The sequence below is a fragment of the Eriocheir sinensis genome, chromosome 6 (genome assembly GCF_024679095.1).
Source record: "Eriocheir sinensis breed Jianghai 21 chromosome 6, ASM2467909v1, whole genome shotgun sequence".
NCBI classification, from domain to species: domain Eukaryota; kingdom Metazoa; phylum Arthropoda; class Malacostraca; order Decapoda; family Varunidae; genus Eriocheir; species Eriocheir sinensis.
In genome coordinates, this window is record NC_066514.1 from 13,763,076 (window position 1) to 13,786,147 (window position 23,072).

Genomic DNA, 23,072 nt, shown 5'->3' on the forward strand with positions numbered 1-23,072 from the left:
AATTTAAGAGCATTTTCTAGTAAAATGTGGGTGAAAGTTATCTACTCCCTTCAACCACATGTTCCACCAGAGGCAGGCAGGCAGCCACAACCTTAAATACCACACGTGCCAGACAATACTACTTGAAAACAATTCATATGTATTTTATTTCCTTACCTTAAGAACCTTATGCAACCTCTTCACGTATAATGATTTACAGGTAGTAGTACTGTAAAGGTCTATGCTATTAGAGTAATCTGACTGGGGAGGTTCAGTTTTTATGAGTCCTATGGGTGTTATACTGACCATCACTTTTGGTTTTCATTAGTGTCCATGAGTCTCATAAAAATAATTATCATGTATTCTAAAACTATTGATTCAGTAATACTGCAAGGTAAACTTGAGACAGGAAAATGACTAAGGATGAGTAAGGGGAAATTGTAAAATACCTACTAATATGTAGATTATCATGTTACTGGTAAGTTTTGTTGGGCCTGCCTAATATTATGTTAGTCTGCTACATAAAGTTGAATACGTCTCACCTTTTACCTGCCACTGCTTTTTCTAAAGTGGAAGTGTACCGTAGTGTAATGTTTGACTAATAATTTTATGTCGTGAAACATGGAAGCATTTCTTACCTGTGGCAGTGACCGCTTGTTTGTGGGCGGAGATGTTCTTTTTCGCCGTGGACTACAGGGACTGCCACTTCTTCTGGCAGTCCTTGATGGTTCTGCCCCGGGGAAAGGCCTCTGTAAGGCGATCTACAATCGCCTTCCAGGCAGCCGCCTTCCCCCGGGTATTGCAGACGGTGAAGTCTCCTTTGATTAGCTCCTTGCGTTTGAAATAACTGGGCCTAGGAGGAGCAATTCCTCCTGAGCCCAGTTATCTTTCCTCCTCCGCTCGCCGCACTCGGCGGAGAGAGGGGAAGGTGAAGCAGCAGCAGCAGACGCGGCGGAAGTTGTTGAATTCTCTGCCATTTTGCTCACTAGTTTTAACGGGGCCTACATAAGCAATGCCATCATATTTACAAATTTCATCATTACCTTCTAAAACAATTTTATAACGGATGTAGTGTATTTTTAGTAAATAGTTTTCATAATTTTTCGGTGTTATTTAGCCTAAATATTGATATAAAAGAACTGAGCTGACTGATAAGGTGCCTCGCCGTGGTTGGTAGCGATGAAATCTGAATCTTATGGTGAGAGCCACAACTTTTTCACCTAGTTATGGCGATACTTACGTCAAACACACAATATCTTTATAAGTATGGCCCCAGGAGAGTTGCTCGCTCGACGAGTGCTGGCGTTCCACTCAGTCCACTGCCTCTGGCAAAGGCCCGTGCTCCCTCTTATAGGAAGGGAGCAATCTTACACCACCACCTTACTTCCAGCACCACCACCACCTTCCTCACCACCACCGAAATATGAATCTATAAGGATTAGCCTACTTGTTTACCGTATATTTTTAAGTGAATATGGATGCATAATGAACGTTTTCTTAATAATGTTGTATGTGTTGAAGAGTATTAAGGATTGTTTCACGAAATCATTTTATTAATAATTGTACTAATACACACACGAAAAAAAAAATGTATTGCACTATATGAGCGTCATTTAAAGAGTTATAGCTTAGAAAATTGACTTTCATGAAGTTAATTAAGTTCTGTTCACTGAATCACTGGCATGTTGTTCTGTTCGTTGTTGACAAGTATTCCAAAGATTATTCATCTTCAATAAAGTAATGTCCACTATTCTCGTCTTATGTACTATGTACTATGGACGTGAAAAAAAAAATGAGGACCCGATTCATCTCTTTTTCGCCCTTTTGAAATAGTGAATGTGAGAGCCGTCAGCATCTGAGACGACGGGCCTAAGTATGCAACAAAAACATGTATCATTTAACAAATAATAAGTATACTGAGCAAATAACACTATCAACAAACAGTAGACTATCACTGTTTCATGAAACAAATAACTGATACCTCAAGCAAATAACCATGTCAACAATATCAACAAACAGGATAGCCTATCACTTTCCACGATACATACAACATCATCAATAGCAGCAGTCTCCATCATGTTTCCCATACCAGTTACCAAGGGACGGGAGGGTGGCAGTGAGGCAGTCAGGTATATGTGTACAGGTAAAGGTTGGGTAATTGGTAGCATAAAATAATGAGAACTGGATGTACAATCAATTAGGGTAGTATCAAGACACCTCTCCATCCTAAATTTACCTCTTCTCAACATAACTCAATTTGTTTTTGCATCTGTAGCGTTTTGCGGGCTTTTTATTCTATCTTTATTTTTTGTTTGTTTTCTTATTTTTGCCCTCTAGTCCGGCAGCCGGAGGGTCTTTTTTTGCCTAACCTTGCATATGGGTATATATATTTTTTTATAGGCCCAAAATGTGTACACACCGAACATTATTAATCAACCTGATGGACATCAGTCAGCGTTGAACAATTTACAGTACAGGACTAGGTTTATTTGATTATAATTATCTTTTTTTTTTTTTTTTTTGCTCCCTCGTTTGCTGGACTTTTTTGTTGCTTGTGTCGCTATCCAGAAGTGGGAAATAAAAAATCTTAATTATATAACTTAAAGAAAATGTTCACAGGCAAGGAGTTCCCACAGTCTTCACGTTCTTTACGAATGGTGGCAGAAATAATCCTTGAACCAGTCCTTCAAGACACTTTAGTCAAGTGTGATGACCTCATGGAGAATTTGGAAAATAGAGCAATCATGAGTATGTAGGGTATGGACTGACTACCTTATAAAGCCTGTCTTCATCATGATGGCATATGTCAAAGCAGAGAGGCAGATTGGTCCCTGCATGCAGAGTGTGTGAAAGCAATGCTAGTATATGGCTTTGCTGCAGGGCACTCGAACAATGCCAGATCACTTTTGATCTACCTGAGAACGATTGGGAGACTACCATCAGATATCCTTGCTCATTTCCTGAATGGCAAACATGTCATGCGGCATATGGAGGGGTTATGGAATGGCATCTGGAGTGACATGTTCATAGAATCAACCTTCATGAGGTATGGGCACTGGCGAGCTGAAATTGTTGGAGTCACACTCAATCCAGAAACCTTGAAAACATGGGCTCTCAGCCGTCATGTGTGCAGCTAGTTGGCTGGCATGAGAGGTGAGACAGCTGATGAAAGATTCCAGAGGACTCACAAAGAAGAGTCAGTTGCTCGTATGGAGAGTGATAAGAAAGAGAGAGATGGAATCAGAAAGATAATAGATATGTGTATCCACCATCTCAGTCATGATGCAGACCCAGATCAACTTGCCAACTTAGCCACTGATTACGTTGTTATATCATCAGTGAATGTTGAGAAGGCACTAAGCATTGATGAGGAGCTGCTTCCTGAGTTCATAAATATTTGCCAAATTGATATGGAACAATATTGAAAAAAGAGTCGCCACCATGTCCGTGATAAGAAAGGGAATAAAAGTTGGCCATAAAGTCATGTATGATATATAATTCTTCTTCTCAAGAGTTATTGGACTACAAGACAGTTCTAGAAATGTGAACTTCAAAAACGTTATCGCCTATGAACTAGCACTCATCCCCACAGCTCTGTTTGATGACTCAATCAATCAATCAGTGGGGGCATACGCCGGGGGGCGAGTCTCCATGCAGGCCCCCTTCCAAACCCGAGTACCTCCCGGCAGGATCTATCGACTTGCTAAAACCACGAACTCCGTGGGCATCCCCTTGGCCTCATCCACATTGGATTGTCTCTTACAGAGACAACCCGAGAAGCAGGATCAGCTTCCGGAAAACGTGCCACGTGTCCGTATAGCCGGAGTTGGCATAGACGAACTATGCAGGTAATATATGTCGAATCAGTCTCACGGTGTAGTCGCCGGTTTGACACAGTCATTCGAGCGATATCCCATGATTCTGCGTAGACACTTATTACCAAAAGCATTAATCCGCCTCTCCAAGTCTCCATGTTTCACAACCATAGAGTAAGACATGGAGCACAAGAGACTTGAAGATCCGGATCTTTGTCCTTCTGCACAGGTATCGACAACGCCATATACTCGTGTTGAGCGAGTCCATAACATCGTGGGCCAGACCAATCCGCCGTAAGACTTCTTGGCCAGACTCACCGTTGTTATGAACTACGTTACCAAGATACGTGAAACTTTCTGAGATTTCAACGACCTCGCCACACGCATGAACAGACTGTACTGTGTCATCCAGCAAGCCTCCAAACATCTGTACCTTGGTCTTGGCCCAGGAGACCTGAAGTCCTAAGGGCTTTGCCTCCTCGTGCAGTGCCCCGAGAGCCATCACCAAAACCTCCAGCGACTTCGCTAGGATTACTGCATCATCAGCAAAAACAAGGTCAGTGACCCTGGTATTGCCAATGGATGCTCCGCAATGAGTCTGGTCCACAACTCTGCAGTTGTGGAGCCAAGACACAACGATCTAATAATCAATCATTCAATCTGCCCAGTACCCAGTCCATACAAGTGTTGGAAAGCGATGGGGCAAGGACACAGCCCTGCTTCACTCCCGCATTCACGGGAAAGAAGCTGGGCAAGCCCCCCACACACACACTTCACAGCACTCTCTGTCCTAGAATACAGGCCAGTCAGCAAACCAATAGTCCTCGCAGGAATCCCAAGGAGTCGCAAAAGATCCCAGAGTGCCTCACCTTGCACTGAATCGAACCCCTTCATGAGATCGACATAGGCTGCAAGCGTCCCCTGTCGAAACTCACCTATTCGCTCCACCAGTACGCGAAGCGCTAGGATACGATCAGTTGTTGACTTACCAAGCGTGAACCCAGACTGTTCAGGTCTCTGCAGCTTCATCAGCAATAGGTGGGCAAGCACCTTGCCTGGCACACTTGTAGCGGCAGCCTAGGCCGCTACAGCGAAAACCAAACATTTCTGTTTGTATGTTTTCGAGGCAGCATACGTTGTAGCTGGTACAACGCCGTTTGGATCCGCTAAGGCCGCCTTGTAGGTTAAAAGACACAACTAATAACCAGTGGTGAGTCAAAGGGCAGACTAAAGAGATGAATGTAGAGAAAACGGAGAGATTTAGAGGGTCACTACATAACTCCCCCCCTAGTGACGAGGTAGGAGGAACGTTACGTATTTTTTCTTGTGGGACTGAAGTTTGTATGTAATCACTGGACTGGGGGACACTGACACGGTGTTGGTGGGTGAAGGATCTGGCTGCAGGAGGTACGCGGGCTTGACCCGGTCGATGGCGATGACATCGGATTTGCCGTGGCGGTCAATGGTGACGTTCTTCCGCGTCCTCCTGGTGACAGCGAACGGGCCATCATATGGCTGTTGTAGGGGCTTCTTTACGGCGTCCACCCGTACGAACACGTGTGTGCAGGTGTCGAGGTCCTGGCTCACGAACGTCTTGGAGGGTGATGTACGTGGCGGCACTGGTTGGAGTCTCTGCATGGCGTTCTTAAGGTTCCTGGCGTAGTCCTGTATGTCGCAGGGAGGGCCAGGAGTGGGCGAGAGAACCTCCTGGGAGGCGGAGAGTGGTGCCGTACAGGAGCTCTGCAGAGGAGTGGCCAAAGTCTTCTTTGAGGGACGTCCGTATGCCGAGGAGGGCTAGAGGCAGAGTCGTAGTCCAGTCGCTGCGGTCCTGAACTGTTGCTGCCAGCGAGGCCTTGAGTTGGCGGTGGAAGCGCTCGACAAGGCCATTTGACTGAGGATGGTAGCTGGCGGTTCTGATCCGCTTAATCCCCAGGATGGACATGACCTTGTCCCAAAGGCTCGACTCGAACTGGCTTCCACGGTCGGATGTGAGGCTGAGAGGCGTACCGAAGCGCGACACCCAGGTGTTGACGAAGGCTCTGGCGATGGTGTCCGTTGTTATATCTTTGACCGGGACAGCTTCGGGCCAGCGTGTGAACCTGTCAACACAGGTGAGGAGGTACTTGTAGCCGTTGGAGTGTGGAAGTGGGCCGACGAGGTCGACGTGGACGTGTTCGAGTCTGGAGGATCGGGGCGTGAACGCTGCTGGAGGCGAGACGGTGTGGCGCGTCACCTGGAAGCCTGGCACTGGACGCAGGTGCGGGTCCAGTCTCTGACGTCCTTGTTGATCCCCGTCCATATGAAGCGCGAGGACATCATCCGTTGTGACGCTCGGATCCCGGGGTGAGAGAGGTCGTGCAGCTGGCGGAAGAGTGGGTACCGGTGGTTCTTCGGCAGGTAGGGCCGGATGGTGGCGGTAGAGGCGTCAGCGTACAGGTGCACGTTGGTCCCGGGGAACTCGACTCGCCTCATCGATAAAGCGGGGTTATCCCTCAATTGCTGCAGCTCGGCGTCGTCGACTTGGTCTGCAGCAATGGCGGCATAATCGATGAGGGAGGAGGATGTTGCAGAGATGTTACGGGAGAGAGCGTCGGCGGGGATGTTGTCTTCGCCTTTGACGTACCGGATGTCTGTCGTGAACTGAGAGATGAAGTCGATGTGGCGCAGCTGCCTGGGAGAGTAGGTGGACTTGTTGTTGATGAAGGTTGTGGCAAGAGGCTTGTGATCGGTGTATATGTGAAATTCCCGGCCTTCGACGAAGTATCTGAAGCGCTTGACAGCCTTGTAGATGGCGAGAAGTTCTCTGTCGAAGGCGCTGTACTTCTTCTCGGCGTTGTTGAGTTTCTGTGAGAAGAATGCAATGGGTCTCCAGGCTCCGTTTACGTGCTGCTGCAAGACTCCACCAACGCCGGTGTCTGAGGCATCCGTGAAGATTGAAGTAGTGGCGTCAGGAGTAGGGAAACTGAGTGTGGTAACAGCCTTCAGTGCCTCCTTGGCTTTGAGAAAGGCGTCGTCAGCTTGGAGAGTCCAGGCGAGTGTGACGGACTGGCCTCTCTTGCAGGGCTTGATCATGGAGTAGAGTGGCTGAAAGATGAGCGCGCAGCGTGGAATGAAGCGGTTGTAGTAGTTGATCATCCCGAGGAACTGCTTGAGCTGGCGCTGAGTTGTCGGCTTTGGGAACTGTTGAATGGCGTCGCAGCGGGAAGGGATGGGAGTGATGCCTGAAGGAGAGACGGTGTGGCCGAGGAAGTCGACGGAGGTAACACCAAACTCTGACTTCTCAACGCTTATCTAGATGCCATAGTCCTGAAGACGGGTGAAAACTTGCTCCAGATGTTGGCGGTGTGTGTCGGCGTCAGGACTGGCGATGAGGACGTCGTCGATGTAGGCGAAGCAGAATGTCAGTCCTCGCAGCACTTCGTCCATAAACCTCTGGAAGGTTTGGGCAGAGTTCTTGAGTCCAAAGGGCATCCGTACGTACTCGTACAAGCCGAAAGGTGTAACGATGGCTGTACTCGGGATGTCTGCTGGGTTGACTGGGATCTGGTGGAAGGCTTTGATGAGGTCGATCCTGGAGAAAATGGTGGAGCCAGCAAGCTGTGAGGAGAACTCCTGAATATTCGGCACCGGATAGCGATCCATGACGGTGAGCGAGTTGAGGGCTCTGTAGTCGCCGCATGGTCGTATGTCACCGTTCTTCTTGGGCACGACGTGGAGGGCAGACGACCAGTTGCTTGAGCTGGGGCGGATAACACCTTGGCGCATCAGCGACTCGAATTCGGCCTTGGCTTGTTGGTAGCGTTCTGGAGCTAAGCGGCGAGCCTTGGCGTATGTTGGTGGTCCGGTCGTCTCGATGTGGTGTGTGACGTGGTGCTTCACAGGCTTGTTCGCTGTGTGGGGCTGCGTCAGCGTCGGGAAGGACTTGAGGAGGGACGCGAACCGGTTGCCTGCGCTGATGGTGGAGATGTGGGTGCTTTCGCCTGCTGCTGCTCTCGTTCTGGTGGAGACGGATGTTAAGGGATCCAGGAGCTTGCGACTTTTGAGGTCGATCAGGAGATTGAAGTGAGACAGGAAATCGGCGCCCAGGATAGGTTGTGAAACTGTTGCCACGTAGAAGGTCCACTCGAACGACCTGCGAAGGTTGAGGTTGAGCTGGAGCGTCTGTTTCTTGAAAACAGGGATCCCCGTGCCGTTAGCAGCGTAGAGGCGAGCGATGGTTGGTAAGGACCTCTGGCTTGGTGTGGCGGGGAGGACGCTGACCTCGGCTCCAGTGTCAATGAGGAAGTTGGTGCGGGAGAATGGGTCGAAGATGTGGAACAGCTTCGAGGTGTGTTGGCGGACGCTGTGAGCTGTTAGTCCACGCCCGGGCTGTTGTGACGAACCCTGGAAGCCGCAGGGAGATGTGCACTGCCTGGCATCCTCGCCGAACCTCCTGTGGTAGTAGCAGACGCCGGAGCTATGTGAGGGGCTACTACTGGAGGTGGAGTGGCGGCGGGGTGACGAGGAGTGGTGGTGCGGTGACGAGGAGTGGTGGTGTGGTGACGAGGAGTGGCCGTGTGGTGACGAGGAGTGGCTGCGTTGGCTCCTGATGTCCTCCCTGAGTGTGTTGACCTCTGTTCGTAGCTTAGTGATAAGAGCCATGAGTTGGTGGGTCAGACTGTCGCGGGTGACGGTGGGGGCATGGAGGCTGGCCACGCCCTGCGCAGCGTCGTCGTCAGACATCGTGGAGGGGCACGTTAGGGCAGGGTCGGTGTCGGTTGTGGGGGCCATGACCGCGTGTAGAGGCGCTGGCAGTGTAGCCAGGGGCCGCGGCGGCTGGAGGCCGAGAGTCGCGTCAGGCATCCCGGAGGTGTAACGGAGCACAGCACTAAGCGGTACACTACGTCGGGGAAGCACTGACTACCGACGGGGAGCACTGCCGGGAGGGGCGTCACTACACACACACTCACTCACTTATGGCTTGTTACATGCCATGGGTGTCACTGCACAATCACGCACTCGCTCGCTGTTTGAAACAGAGTGATGGTGGGTAGGGGCGGAACGGCACTAGTGTTGTTGTCGGGGCGTCACTGCACATGCATGCACGCATGGCACGACACTGAGCACTGCTGGGTGTAGGGGCGACGCTGCACTCGATGTCCGCGGAGCAGGTAGAGGCGCTGATGGTAGTCGGGGGCCACTACGGCGGGGGTGCCGCCTCAGGAACACCAACGGTAGGGTCGATGCTGCGGGAGTAGAAAGGCGCCGACGGGGGAAGCCGGAGACCGCAACGGCAGAAGGCTGGTGTGCTGGGCTGGCGAAGGAGGGAGACAGCCGTGGGAGGTGTGTGCGGCGGGTAGAGGCTGATGCACGGAGGTGAGTTACCCGTAGGAGCGGGTGGCTGGGCTGGGTGGGGCGAGGTACAGCGGGGTGAGGGAGCTGTAGGGGCGGCGTCGAAATGGCTGGCTGGGCTGGGCAGGGAGTGGCGAGGTACCACGGCGACACATGCGTGGGGGGTGGGCTGCTGGCTGAATCCTTGAGGGAGGCTGAGGCGAGGTGGTGCGGGCGAGGGCAGGAACTGGCCGGCGGCAGGAGAGGTCACGTTGGGAGGGCCGGAGGCGGAGCGCGACCAGCTGCGGGCCGGTGGATCCTCCGGGGGCGGTAGCTTGGGCCGCGACGGAGCGGACGAAGCATGGCCAGCAGCGACAGCAGCAAATACCCGAGGTGTACCTCGTAATTCAGGTCCGGAGGTCACCAATTGTAGCGGCAGCCTAGGCCGCTACAGCGAAAACCAAACATTTCTGTTTGTATGTTTTCGAGGCAGCATACGTTGTAGCTGGTACAACGCCGTTTGGATCCGCTAAGGCCGCCTTGTAGGTTAAAAGACACAACTAATAACCAGTGGTGAGTCAAAGGGCAGACTAAAGAGATGAATGTAGAGAAAACGGAGAGATTTAGAGGGTCACTACACACTGAGCAGTGTAATACCACGGTGGATGTTGCAGTCCTGGCGGCCCCCTTTCCCTTTCCAGATAGGGACTACCAACCCCCTCTTCCAGTCAGGAGGAATGGTACCGGACTGCCATAGGGCAGTCAAGACCGCATGCAACCCGTGGATCATGGCCTCACCTCCAGCTTCGGGCAGCTCTGCGCTGATGTTACAGGCGCCAGGTGCCTTCCCACCCCTCAACTTAGCCACAGCCTCTCTGACCGCAACCAAAGAGGGTGGGCTTTCGTCAATGGGTGGGTAAACATCCGCCACCTGCAACCCAGCAACTGGACGCTGCCCACGTGGAGGGTCTGCCATGTACAGCTACTGAAGGTGAGCGCTATCCGAACAGCTGACGGCTGCCTCGTGTCGGACATGGATGGGGAGAGAGCTCCTCTCCCCATCCATGTCCGACACGAGGCAGCCGTCAGCTGTTCGGATAGCGCTCACCTGAGAGGAAGACTTGGAGCGGAGCTTCTTCAGGGCTCGGTAAGCAGGTCGGAGGTCATTCGCATTTAAATGGCCCTAGACCTCCTCGGCGAGACCCCTGGCATACCTATCCTTGTCACTCCTCAGGAGTGCTCTAGTCCTACGTGACAGAGCCCTGTATTGGTCCCGGTTCCCAGCAAGTATGGCAGCGCGATTCCCCTCGATATACTCTAGAGTCTAGCGTCTCCACCGAGGCAAAGCCACTCCTATATCTCGGGCGCTCTCCAGTGCACTCCTCGGCAGCTTGCAAAGTCTCGCGTTTGAAGGTATCCCACCGTTCTACAGGGTCCTCCAGGGTGCCGAGCACTTCAAACCGATTTGAGACTGTCACTGCATACTACTGTGCACATGCCAGGTCCTCCAATCTCTCGAGATGGAACACAGTAGAGTTGCATTTCGAGATTCTTCTTGTCCTGACATGAAGCTTGAGTGTTGCAACAACAAGCCTATGGTAAGTTGCAAATAACTCAGCACTCCGGTAAACCCTGCAGTTCTGAAGGATCCTCGAACGCATCATCGAGTCTGCTGGCGGCCGTGGGTGAAGGAGGACGTGTCTCGCTCCCGTCCCGTGTGCGTCGCTGCTGCCGTCCTCGTGCCGTCTGGAGTTTTTTTTTCTTTTTTACAACAGAGGAGACAGTGCAAGAGCGTAAAAAAAAAAAAGAGAACAATAATGAAATAAAAATGAAATAAAAAAGTCCGCTACTCACTGCTCCTGAATAGAGTGGCCAAAAAGATAAATCAGTTTCGGGAGGAGAGGTGTCCTGAAACCCTCCTCTTGGAAGACTTGAAGTCGTAGGCAGGAGGAAATACAGATGAGGGAAGATCGTTCCAGAGTTTACCAGCGTGAGGGATGAAAGAGTGAAGATGCTGGTTAATTCTTGCATAAGGGGTTTGGACAGTATAGGGATAAGCTTGATCAGAAAGTCGTGTGAGGCGAGGCCGCAGGAGGGGGGAAGGCATGCAGTTAGCAAATTCAGAAGAGCAGTCAGCGTGGGAATATCGATAAAAGATAGAAAGAGAGGCAACATCGCAACGGAATTAAGAGGTAGAAGACTATCCATAAGAAGATGAAAGCTGATGAGACGAAGAGCCTAAGGGCCGCTTTCACAGTCGTCTGATACGCACCCTAACCAAAGGCCCTACCATCCTGGTAACAGGCATTACCATCGCCTCGATCCGCTTTTACAGTCGCTGTTTTCGTGGTATCGGCGACTACCAGCGTGGAGACGATCATAACAAAACGAAGGCGCGTGATTCGGCAGTGTTGGTATGCCGGAGCGGCGGGAAATGTCAACATTACATCAGCTGAGCGGAGGATTATGAAGGAGTAATATGAAAAATAAACGTACAAAAAGTAAACGTGAAGAATAAATATAAAGAGTAATTGTGAAGAATAGATATGATGAAAGAATGATGAAAGAATGCTCAAATCTGCTGATAGCCTAATATTTCCTAGGCGGAAAAAGTGAACTAATGATGAGAAGTATTAATTAAAGTTTTCTTATATTAGCATATGTCAGCAAGACACTTTTCACCTGTATCAGTTACATTTATTTATTATTGACATTATTTATCAGACTTCACATTTATTATTTGCTTAATAGGGCTGATTTTGTTATATATATATATATATATATATATATATATATATATATATATATATATATATATATATATATATATATATATATATATGGACTATGAATACTAATTATGATAACTAGAATAATACTAGTCTGACAAAGAAGGCATAACAGGTGAATAATGGTGACAAGTATTAAAGTCCTCCCTTCTCCTTTATTGTGTATTTTGCAACAATAAACCATCAATCAATCAAATTGAAATTATCAGCAGGACGTTTACTGGTCAGCACGTGAAGTGAGTTCATGTCATTCAAATTCTTCTATTTTTTTTTCTTATACTACCTTTGAAGCCGTGCAACGCGTTGTTGTATTGTTTAATATTTTTTTTTTCACATCTATTTAAATAAATAATATAACCATTTGAGAGCAAGAATTTGTATTATTTACTAATTAATGTCATTGATAAGCTCCATTGGGGAGCCCCCGCGGCTACCAGAGCTCCGTTACCAGAGGTTCAAATCTTTGGTACTGATGCAAACAAACAGCGCCGGGAAAGACGACTGTGAAATCGGATTTCTTGTTGGTAGCGGCGATCGCCGCTCATTGGTAACGATCAACACAAACAAACGTGACTGTGAAAGCGGCCCTTAGACTCCACTCTGTCCAGAAGAGCTGTGTGAGTGGATCCCACTCACACGTGAGATGCATACTCCATACCAGAGCCGACAAGGCCCCTGTATATGGATAGCAACTGTGCGGGGGAAAAGAACTGACGGGGACGATACAGAACGCCCAACCTCAAGGAAGATATTTTAGTGAGAGAGGAGATGTGAAGTTTCCACTTAAGATTTTGAGTTAATGATAGACATTTAGTGTTGAAGAAGGTGATAGCTGAGTATTGTCGAAGAATTGGGGATAGGTGTTTGGAAGATTGTGTCGAGTTGATAGGTGGAAAAATAGAGTTTTTGAGGTATTGAAGGATACAAGGTTCCTTCTACCCCAATCGGAAATGATAGCAAGGTTTGAGGCAAAAATTTCTGCAGCCTCCAGTCTGGAGTCATGTACTACCTGTTGTGATGGTCTTTTATTGAAAGAAGTTGAATAATGCAGAGTGGAGTCGTCGGCGTATGAGTGGATAGGACAGTTTGTTATGGAAAGAAGATCATTGATGAATAACAGGAAGAGAGTGGGTGATAGGACAGAGCCCTGTGGAACACTACTGTTGATAGGTTTAGGGGAAGAACAGTGACCGTCTACCACCGCAGAGATAGAACGGCCGGAAAGGAAACCGGAGATAAAGGAACAGAGAGAAGAATAGAATCAGAAAGAGGGCAGTCTAGAAAGCAATCGCCTGTGCCAGACTCTATCGAAAGCTTTCTATATGTCCAGCACAACTGAGAAAGTTTCACCGAAACGGCTAGGTCAGTTAAGAAAACAAGATCGCCAGTAGAACGCCCCTTGCGGAACCTATACTGGTAATCAGATAGAAGGTCAATAGTGGAAAAATGCTTTTGAATCTTAATTAAGGATTGATTCAAAAGCTTTAGATAGACAGGAAAGTAAAGATATAGGGCGGTAATCTGAGAGATTGGAACGGTTACCCTTCTTAGGCACAGGTTGTATGAAGGCGTACTTCCAGCAGGAAGGAAAGGTATATGTTGATTGGCAGAGACGAAAGAGTTTGACCAGGCAGGGTGTCAGCACGGAAGCACATTTTTTAATAACAATAGGAGGCACTCCATCAGGTCCATAAGCCTTCTGAGAGTTGAGGCTAAAGAGGGCATAGAAAACATCGTTCTTAAGAATCTTAATAACAGGCATGAAGGAGTCAGAGGGGGAATGTATAGAAGGAATATGTTCAGAATCGTCGTGAGTGGAGTTTTACAGCGAGTTTAAGAGAATAGTTCAGCCTTAGAGATAGATGAGACGGCGGTGCTGCCGTCAGGGTTATTAAGGAGAGGAGGGAAAGATGAAGAAGTGAAATTGGAGATGTTTTTGGCTAGGTGCCAGAAGTCCCGGGATGAATTAGAAAAAGCAAGGTTTTGACATTTTCTATTCATGAAAGAGGTTTTGGTAACTCGAAGAACAGATTTGGCACTGTTCCGGGCAGAATTATAAAGATCATGGTTAGCAGGAGTGCGAAGGCCTTGGTACCGTTTGTGAGCTGCCTCTCTATCTTTGATAGCACGAGAACAAGCGTGATTAAACCAAGGCTTTTTAGCATGAGGAGTAGAGAAAGTACGTGGAATGTATGCCTCCATTCCAGAGACAATCACCTCTGTGACGCGCTGGGCACACACAGGGGGGTCTCTCTCCTGGAAGCAGTAATTATTCCACGGTAAATCGGAAAAGTACATTCACAGGTCGTCCCAACGAAATTAAGCAAAATACCAGAAGCATCGCCTCTTCGGTGGGTCCATAGGGTACACAGGAGCGATAGGACAGGATACAGAAATAAGGTTGTGTCTCCAAGACCGTCGGAAATACGTGTAGGGTGCTGAACCAATTGCTCTAGATTGTTGAGGAAAGCAAAGTTGTAGGCTTGTTCACCAGGCTGGTCAGTGAAAGAGGATGAAAGCCAAAGCTGGTGGTGAACATTATTATCTCCTAGAATGGAGATTTGATCGAAGGGAGAGTGGGTCAAGATGTGCTCCACTTTAGAGTTCAAGTAGTCAAAAAATTTTACATAGTTAGTAGAGTTAGGTGAGAGATAAACAGACAGATGTATTTAGTCAGAGAGTGATAATGAAGTCTTAGCCAGATGGTGGAAAATTCTGAAGAGTCAAGGTTGTGGTCATGAGAGCAAGTGATGTCATTGCGCACGTAGGCGTAACATCCACCTGGATTGAAATTTAGAATAGAGATAGTAGAAGGGAACAGAGTAGAGATTGCTGTCAGTAACCTCAGAAACCTGTGTTTCGGTGAGGAAGAAAAGGTGAAGTTAAGAGGAGGAGTGATGGTGTTCCACAGAATCAAAATTAGAGCGAAGACCGCGAATGTTGCAGAAATTGAGAAGAAAGAGGTTCGAGGAGTTATCAAGACAGAAGGGGAGTCCTTTCTGGGGGAATATGTGCCACCCCCAAGGCGGAGACTCCGAGGCATAGCGTAAATGTGCCAATTTGAATTTTAAATTTTGGGAAAAGGTGTGTATGTTGTGTGAACGTAGTGTGGTGTGGAAAGAGAGAGGATCTGTCTTTAGAGAGTATGCTGAACTACTCTCTGGTGTTGATGATACTATAGGGAAACGGAAAGTGAGGACATGGGAAGGGTCTTTGGAGGGCTTCAGCACCTTCCTCGCTTCCCATATATACCTCAATGGGAGTGGCTTACGCTCATTTCGGTTGGTGTCTTCCTACCTACTGTCCTGCCTGTCTTGTCTCAGTCTTTCTACCAGTTATACAAATATCATAATTTTTTTACCTCCTCATCATAGTGTCTATAGCGAGTAGAGCTACACTATAAACAGGCGAGTTTCCTACAGGTTCGTGCCTGGTCGAGGTTAGCAAGGAAGGCATAGGAGGTGAGAAACTGAGGAAAATGAATGAAGGGAAGGCAAGGAGGATGTCAGGGATGATAATAAAAGGAGGCAATAGAGTAGTAAATAAATATGACGTAGGGCGAAGTCTGTGGAAAGAAGTAGCTCTACCATATTGCTTCTATGTACCAGAAATAACGCACTACAGAGAAGGGGACATTACACAGCGGGAAAAGGTTCAGAACACGGTAGGCAGGTGGGGATTAGGAGCTCCTAGGAGCGCATCAGTAAAGGCGATCAGGGGGGATATGGGATGGAGCCCGTTTAAGGGAAGAATTATAAAGGGTAAGTTGGGTTTCTTAAATAAAATTGAAAAGAGTACCGAGGAAAGATGGACACATAAAATAACGCAAGGAAATGGAAATAAGTCCACCTGGGGGAAAGAGTTAGAGAGGTGGAAAATGAGAGAACACCTGAGAGAGGACTGGAATGATATAGGGATCAGGGTTGTGAAGAAGAAAGTAGGTGGTCACAGAGCAGCCTCCCGAAACGGGCTGCTCCAACAGGGTTTAAGTGGATGCCATCAGGAAGGAACAAGTCTGAATCGTAGTAAAAATTGTTCCACAAGTTAGCGAAATAGACGTTTTCTTGTGAGCAAAGGGACTGAAGTCTGTTGTTTGTGCTGAAAGCCTTACTGTAAAAGCTAGATTCGGCACCGACCCTCGGGAGGATTCCTGAGATTATGATGTTACTGACACCCGTTTTATGTTTATACTGCTTGATCATGCGGCGGTATTTCTCAAGCAGTTCCTCAGAACGGGTTGTCTTTACGTCATTCGTCCCCGCGTGAATGACAAAGAGGGTGTTTCGGTCGGCATTTCTCGTGACATCATCGCACGCTGCGGTGATGTCGTCCAGTCTGGCCACGCACCATGGAGTCCCCAACTAGGCGAGTCTCAAACTCATCCTCCATGGTGTCTGCCAGCACCTGGAACCTATTGAAGGTAGTGGGGGTCAGTAAATTTTTGGTTGCCTGCTTCGGTTTGGCTCCATTCCTTACAGGTTGGAACCCGACATCCTGTGATGCAAGAAGAGAAGCGTTAAGTGGGGCAGGCTGGAAGGTGTCCTGTGAGGAAGGCTGGGGGTTAGCCTGTGAAGCAGGCTGGGGGTTAGCCTTTGACGCAGGCTGGGGGTCAGCCTGTGAGGCAGGCTGGCGGTTGTCCTGTGAGGCAGGCTGGGGGTTAGCCTGTGAGGCAGGATGGGAGTCAACCTGTGAGGCAGGTAACACGTCCTCCCGTGATACAGGAGATTCGTCTGGAAAGGGCACAGTCTCGGTGGAGGGCCTCTCCACCATCGATGATGGAGTCACTGCCACATTATTTGAAACAAATTCATGAAGGGCTTCGAATCTCTTTTCAAGATCATTATATTTGACTTTCCATTCAGTCACAGCCTTCTGAAGTTGTAATCTTTGAACGCAGAGGCGGCAAGTTATACTCAGCTGGAAGAACTGAGCTGCAAATCGTCCGGGACAGACGTCACACTTAAGGTTCGAAGGCATTGTTAGAAATTTAAGCGAGTTAACAGTTTGGGCAAATATTAAAAGCGCTTTCGAAATAACTTAAAGTGTGACCATAAATTGAGTTGGAAAAAAAATGTGCATGGAAATTAGATACTGCTGTGTTAGATGCCTCCAACACTGGGAGTTCGCTCCCACAGGGTCTTGAAAACGCCTCAAAGACCAATCGCTTGTCCTGAGCCTCGGTCACGAGAGAGACTTTCACAACCCGGCGCTTTTCAGCTATTGTCCTCGAAGTTTTGTCCCATAGAACGGGGCCGGCGCAGTCACTCAGAGCAGAGCTGGCAAGGGAGGAGAGGAACCAGCAATTCGTTCCCACTTTCCGAAACGTCTAACCCAACTCTGCGACCCTTTCGAGGCCTGGCCAGTGGCACCTGTCACCAGGTGTTCTCCATCAACTCTAGAGAGTACCAGACGCCATTCCTGAGATACCAAAAAACTGAAATATTCCTTGAGTATAAGAAAAACCCTCAGAAACTCTACCTTGAAGCCGGGAGGTACAACCTCAAATGGCCCACGGAAGACATATCTTTCAGGAGAAAACAAGAACCAGCTGTTATGCTGGGAGGGACGGGGAGCTCACACCGGCAATTGGTTCCCAGGGAGGCTTTTTAGTGTAGAGGTCGCCACACTCCTCTACACCGCAGGCCTAGTCAGCTGGACCAGCTGACTAGGACCCTAGAACTCCAGCCATTGTCTCATAAAGAGATCCTCTGCCTGCAGTCCAATCCACCACTGCTGCTGCCCAGAGGCTTCACCGTGACCCTGGCACGGGAGACATATCAGGTATTAAACCTTGTCCATGGGTGACCTGAGACTATGCAGGGTCTAGTTCCCTGAGGTGAAAACACTTCACCCGCATACCCGGAAACGAGGGAGAGGGAGAGGAGGAGGCGGAGGAGGAGGGTGGGCGGGAAGAGGGGAGAGGGTGGACGGAAGAGGAAACATGGAAATGCAGGCAACAGAAAGCCTATTGACTCATTACGTGGTTGCCCGCTTTGGTGATTTAATCTGATCGACAGCCACTTGGGGCCTGGGGAGCAGATGAAAGCACCTCGACATTGAGGAGCAGATGAAAAGCACCTCGATATTGAGGAACAGATACAAGAACATAGAAATACACGGAGACTGGGAGAGGACGAGTGGCCTACACAGGGCAGCCCCAGAATCCCCCCCAATACTCACGGTGGGTGAGGTGTAGTTTCAGGGGCACAGGTAGAGGCTTGATCCTCGTTTTACCGGCGGTAGGGGGCGGTAGGGGGTCAATATTGGATTTTACTTTCTTTTTCGATCTGATGTATGTGAAGAATTTTTTTGAGTTTGTTTTGATGTCACGCGCTATTTGTTTTTCGTAGTTGCGTTTACTACTTCGAATAAAGGTGCGACAAGCTCCGAGGCTGGTGTGGTACTGAGTACGGGCTTCGGCCGTGTCATTTTCTTTCATCAGGTTATAATTCCTATTTTTTGAGTTTACCGCCCTTTTTATTTATGTGGTCATCCACGGTGGATCCACGGTACAATTTGATCGCCTGGGTTTCGTAGGCACTGTAGCCTTCTCTACCTGCAAAAGCTTATCTTTGAAGTTGTTCCACACGTTGTCGATTGTATTGTCGGTTAGGTGAAGTTGGTTCCAGGTCGCAGGGGGAAGCAGCTCACGGGCTAGGTTGAAATTTGCTTTTTTGTAGTCTGGTATCACTGACGGATTGTCTACGAGTTTGTGACTTATGTTGACATTGAAACGGATTAAGTGGTGATCGCAACCATTAATTTTTTCACCAACTTCACAGTCGCGAATGAGGTCGGGGTCGCTTACTAATACCAGATCCAGCAGATTGTTTTCTCTTGTCGGTTGAGTTACAACTTGAGTGAGGAACGAATCCTCCACCATTTTTATAAGCCTGTTACCCTCTTGATCTCCAGTCATCATTCCCCAGTCAATGTTAGGGCAATTAAAGTCCCCAATTATTATTGCTGCTTTGCTTTGTGTTAAAGAGTGAAGCTCTTCGTACAAGGCAGTGTCGTCGGCTGCCTGCTGTTTTGGAGGTCTGTATACGGTCGCAAGTGTTAGTTTCTTATTATTCGCGGTTATTTCCACATAGACGGAGTCGTAACTCTCTGCGTCCTGTTTGTCTATATTTATGGCAGGGAGCGTACTTTTTACGTAGCAAATTACTCCTCCTCCTTTCTTGTGCAATCGACTTTTTTGGAAGCTTTCGTACCCGGGAAATGACAGTTCAGATACTAGATGTGCAGAGTTGGCCCAAGTCTGGCACCTAGATAACAGTAATGTTTTAAGTGGCCTTTTGATGAACGACCACAAAACTCAACCAGCTGGCCACGCATCATGGAGTTCCCAAATAGGCGAGTCTCAAACTTATCCTACATGGGGTCTCAGTATCGGAAACATCCTGAAGGTAGTGGGGGTCAGTAATTATTTCGTTGCCTGCTTCGGTTTGGCTCCATTCCTTACAGGTTGGAACCTGCTGTCATCCTGTGAAGCAGGAAGAGAAGCGTTATGTGGGGCAGGCTGCGAGTTGGCCTGTGAGGCAAGCTGGGAGTTAACCTGTGAGGCAAGCTGGGAGTTAGCCTGTGAGGCAGGCTGGGAGTCAGCCTGTGAGGCAGGCTGGGAGTCAGCCTGTGAGGCAGGCTGGGAGTTAGCCTGTGAGGCAGGCTGGGAGTTAGCCTGTGCGGCAGACTGGGATTTAGCCTGAGGTGTCGGGACCCAGAAGAACAAACAGAGGATGACCATAGCACCACAGTTAATTAATAGTGACCCCAATCAGAGGCAAATACCGGGTGGAGATATGGAGACAAGAATTGTAAATATGATAGGAGAGGGAAGGAAAGCAATTAGTCAGATATACAAAGCCGTAAACATATGATAAGACTAGCACTTACAAGGCGGGTTACGGAAAATACCCAGACCTAGATACAGAAAACAGATACCCAGTAGGCGTGGTCAGAATGTGTGGATAACCATTCAGATAACTCTAACATGTCACGTGCAGTGTGACGACATGCTATAAGCGAATAACTGAACAGCGAAGTCACTGTGGGAGTGTCTTAACTCTTAAGTGTGAATCACGAATAGCAGCAGAAGTAAGCAATACATCATAATGAGCTAGCCAATGGTTGTGGACAGGAAATATTGGCTACTGGTTATGTAGAAAATTAAGTCGTGCCAAGAATGTAGTTCCGCCTCAAGCAAAGAAAACATGTGACCTAGAAATCAGTAGTAAGAGCAGACGTGCTACTCACTCAGCTGAGAATGACTGTTGTGATCTTAATCGTGAGTAGAAATTTGAGAATCTAAGGGAAACCGACTGTTTTGTCGTGGAAATTATATTGTAGGAGATGTGTAGTAGGATTGTGAGTGGGACAGGATAGTGATTATTTGTTTGCGATGTTAAGCAGAGATGGAAACCACTGCGTGTGGTAAGATTTGGTGTTTCCGTGAATTGCAGTATATTATACTATAGGATGAGTTATTAGGATTTGTGAGGAGAGTACTTAATTATTGTGATGTAAGCAGAGATATACAAACCACTGCTTGTGGAATGATGAGTGTTATTATTATTGGCAGCAATTGACCACATATTATAGTATTATGTTTAAGACATGTCGTTTGTCATATGTTGTATCCATCGCTGAATATGCCAGAGTGGTATGATCGTCTAAGCACAGAATATTGCGTTAGGCAATTATTTTCATTTAATTTTAAATAAATGTATATTATATTTTTCCCTTGTTTATCCCCGAACACTAGTCTCCAATACCAACCTAAGCCGGATCACGCTACCAGGGATACGGGATGGTGAGATCATTTATGAAGTAATTAATGAGTGATAAAAGAGTTGTTTTAATACAAGTTGATGCAAATCAAATAAAATGTAAGGATTAAATACAAGAAAAGAAGGGTCCAAAACTGGCGGCAGCGGTATAGGGATAGACAGGAGCGTGTGTTTATTACAGTGTTTTCCTTAAATTAACTACGTTTAATGAGAAAAGGATTCCTACTCTCACCATGTTTAGTTCGTTTTAGCAGCGGTAGTGATAGCGATGATATAAGTACTTGTTCTTCCGGAGAGTTAGACTCAGAGTCAGACAACATGCCGGACGAAACTGGTCGGAAACGGTGTACCGGATCCTGAGCAAAGTACTTGTGAAGTCAGTGACCAAAACAAGTCTACTACAATAGATAAAACAGATCTAGCCTCTAGCAGTTCCCTTAATTCGAGGAACAACTATGGCAAAGTCACAGGATTAAAATATTATATGGGAGGTCGGAGCAAGGACCCAGACAACCCTACATTTTCCTGTACTACTAGTGTAAGGCAGTGGATTAAAGATATAGATTCACGGACTGCTGATAACTGGACTGATCAAGGAAGGATACAGTTAGCAAAGCAACACTCATTAGGCCCTGTCTTTCAAATGATTTCCACTACAATTGAGACGGACGGTTATGACTGGAACAAGGTTAAACAGCAACTGTTAGAAATATTTCCTGATGATAAAAGCTATTATGAGAGGAAAGAAGACCTAGCCAGAGCAAGGCGTGATTCTGGGGAAACAATACCTGCATTTTGAGTAAGGCAACATGAGGCAACCTGTTCATTTAAAAAAATGAGGCCAGAAAATAAAATGTCATTACAGGAAGACAAAGTAACTGCTGTTTCGACGGCCCTAAAAAAAAACTTTAAATCATATTTAAGTGATAATGACATGAAAGATCCTTCAGCAGTGTACAAAAAGGCCCTAAACTTCGTGAAAAACCATCCACAGCTGAAACCAACATGCAGTGATCTCATGAAAGAGACTTGTCAACCCGTAGCGATGGTGACTGGCCAAAAATCTCAGCACTCTAGGCAAGCTAGGAAGGAGGAGCAAAGACGCCCCCCAAATAATTATATAGTATGCTTTCGTTGTGAAAAGGTAGGACACTAAGTCTTGCTGGGTAGAAATTTGCAGAAACTGTGGCATGACTGGGCATTCTACTGCCCATTGCTGGCATTTTCTGAGAGGAAGAGGAGGACAAGGCAGGTACCCACCTCATGGTAACTCCTACAAACAAAAAAAAAACAAAGCCAACTTTCGGTAGAAATAACAGAAAATGAACGGAGAACGAACAAGGGAGTAACCACATCACTAACAAACAATGAAAAGGCTATAATCAACATAACTCAGAGTAATCTTGGTAGCCAGATCGCACTAAACTTACAGGTACAAGAACACGATAAAACATATATTCAAAGGTGGCCGCTCTCCTAGATACAGGAGCGTGTGCGAGTTTTATAACTGATGAATTTATTCAAGAGTTAGGACTCGCAATAAATGAAAGTGAAGCGAAACCCGTAAATATTGTCTCGGAGCAAGGACACCATATTGAAAATGAAGGTAGGAGACAGGTTAACCTTAAATTTGGAAGGAGAAATAGCTTACAAGATCTAATAATAACACGCAATGTAGATTTACCGACTCCTATTTTGTTGGGTACTGATTTCATGTTGCAACATGAAATTACTCTAAAAACGTTGCAACCACATGATGAACAAGGGAAATGAGGCTGGAAACTGATGATAGAAGGGGAAACTATACCACTACATCCCATTGAGCCCTCAGTTGAATGTAGATGAAAATGAAGAAAGGTTCACTGAAAGCAAGGCCGTACGTTGCTAATCAGTTGAACCTTTGCAACTGCATGCATCTGTTGCAGGTTACATAACGCTAGTGACGCAACTACAGGCAACTGAAGCTTTATTTGAGCCTTGCGTTAGTACTCCTCAGGCTAGAGTCTAGTGCTCAGGGATACTTAAGTTGACCCCTTCACCTGGCAATCAAAGATCTTATGTCACTGTGCCGTATTTGAATGTTGAAAGTGAAAGTATAGAGATAGATGATAATACAACGTTAGGATTTGTGAAGCCTGTCACTCAGGAGCAATACGCTGATCTGCCACAAGTATCTAGTGTACAGACCGTTGACACAGTTAAGACAGACTTGAAGCCCGCAGAGCTTGAAGCAAGGAATAACAGCCTCTATCAAATTGCTGACGCTAAATTCCCAAGTGAAGAGAGGGAAAATCAGGTCTTAAAGTCCTTAATAAATAAATATATAACAGTGTTTTCCTCAGAACAAGAACCATTAACAGTAACGCCCTATTTTCTAAACACCATCAAGCAAA

At 47.4% G+C, this 23,072-nt stretch overlaps 1 protein-coding gene across 1 annotated transcript; it reads right to left on the reverse strand.

Annotated features, from left to right (window-relative positions):
* Window positions 1–8,973: 8,973 nt before the first annotated feature.
* LOC126987075 (uncharacterized) lies at window positions 8,974–21,944 on the reverse strand. The gene is made up of 2 exons (XM_050843740.1): window positions 21,940–21,944; window positions 8,974–9,406 (listed from the first exon to the last, which is right to left on the reverse strand). The coding sequence occupies exons 1-2, from the start codon at window positions 21,942–21,944 to the stop codon at window positions 8,974–8,976; spliced, it is 438 nt and encodes a 145-aa protein (XP_050699697.1).
* Window positions 21,945–23,072: the final 1,128 nt, after the last annotated feature.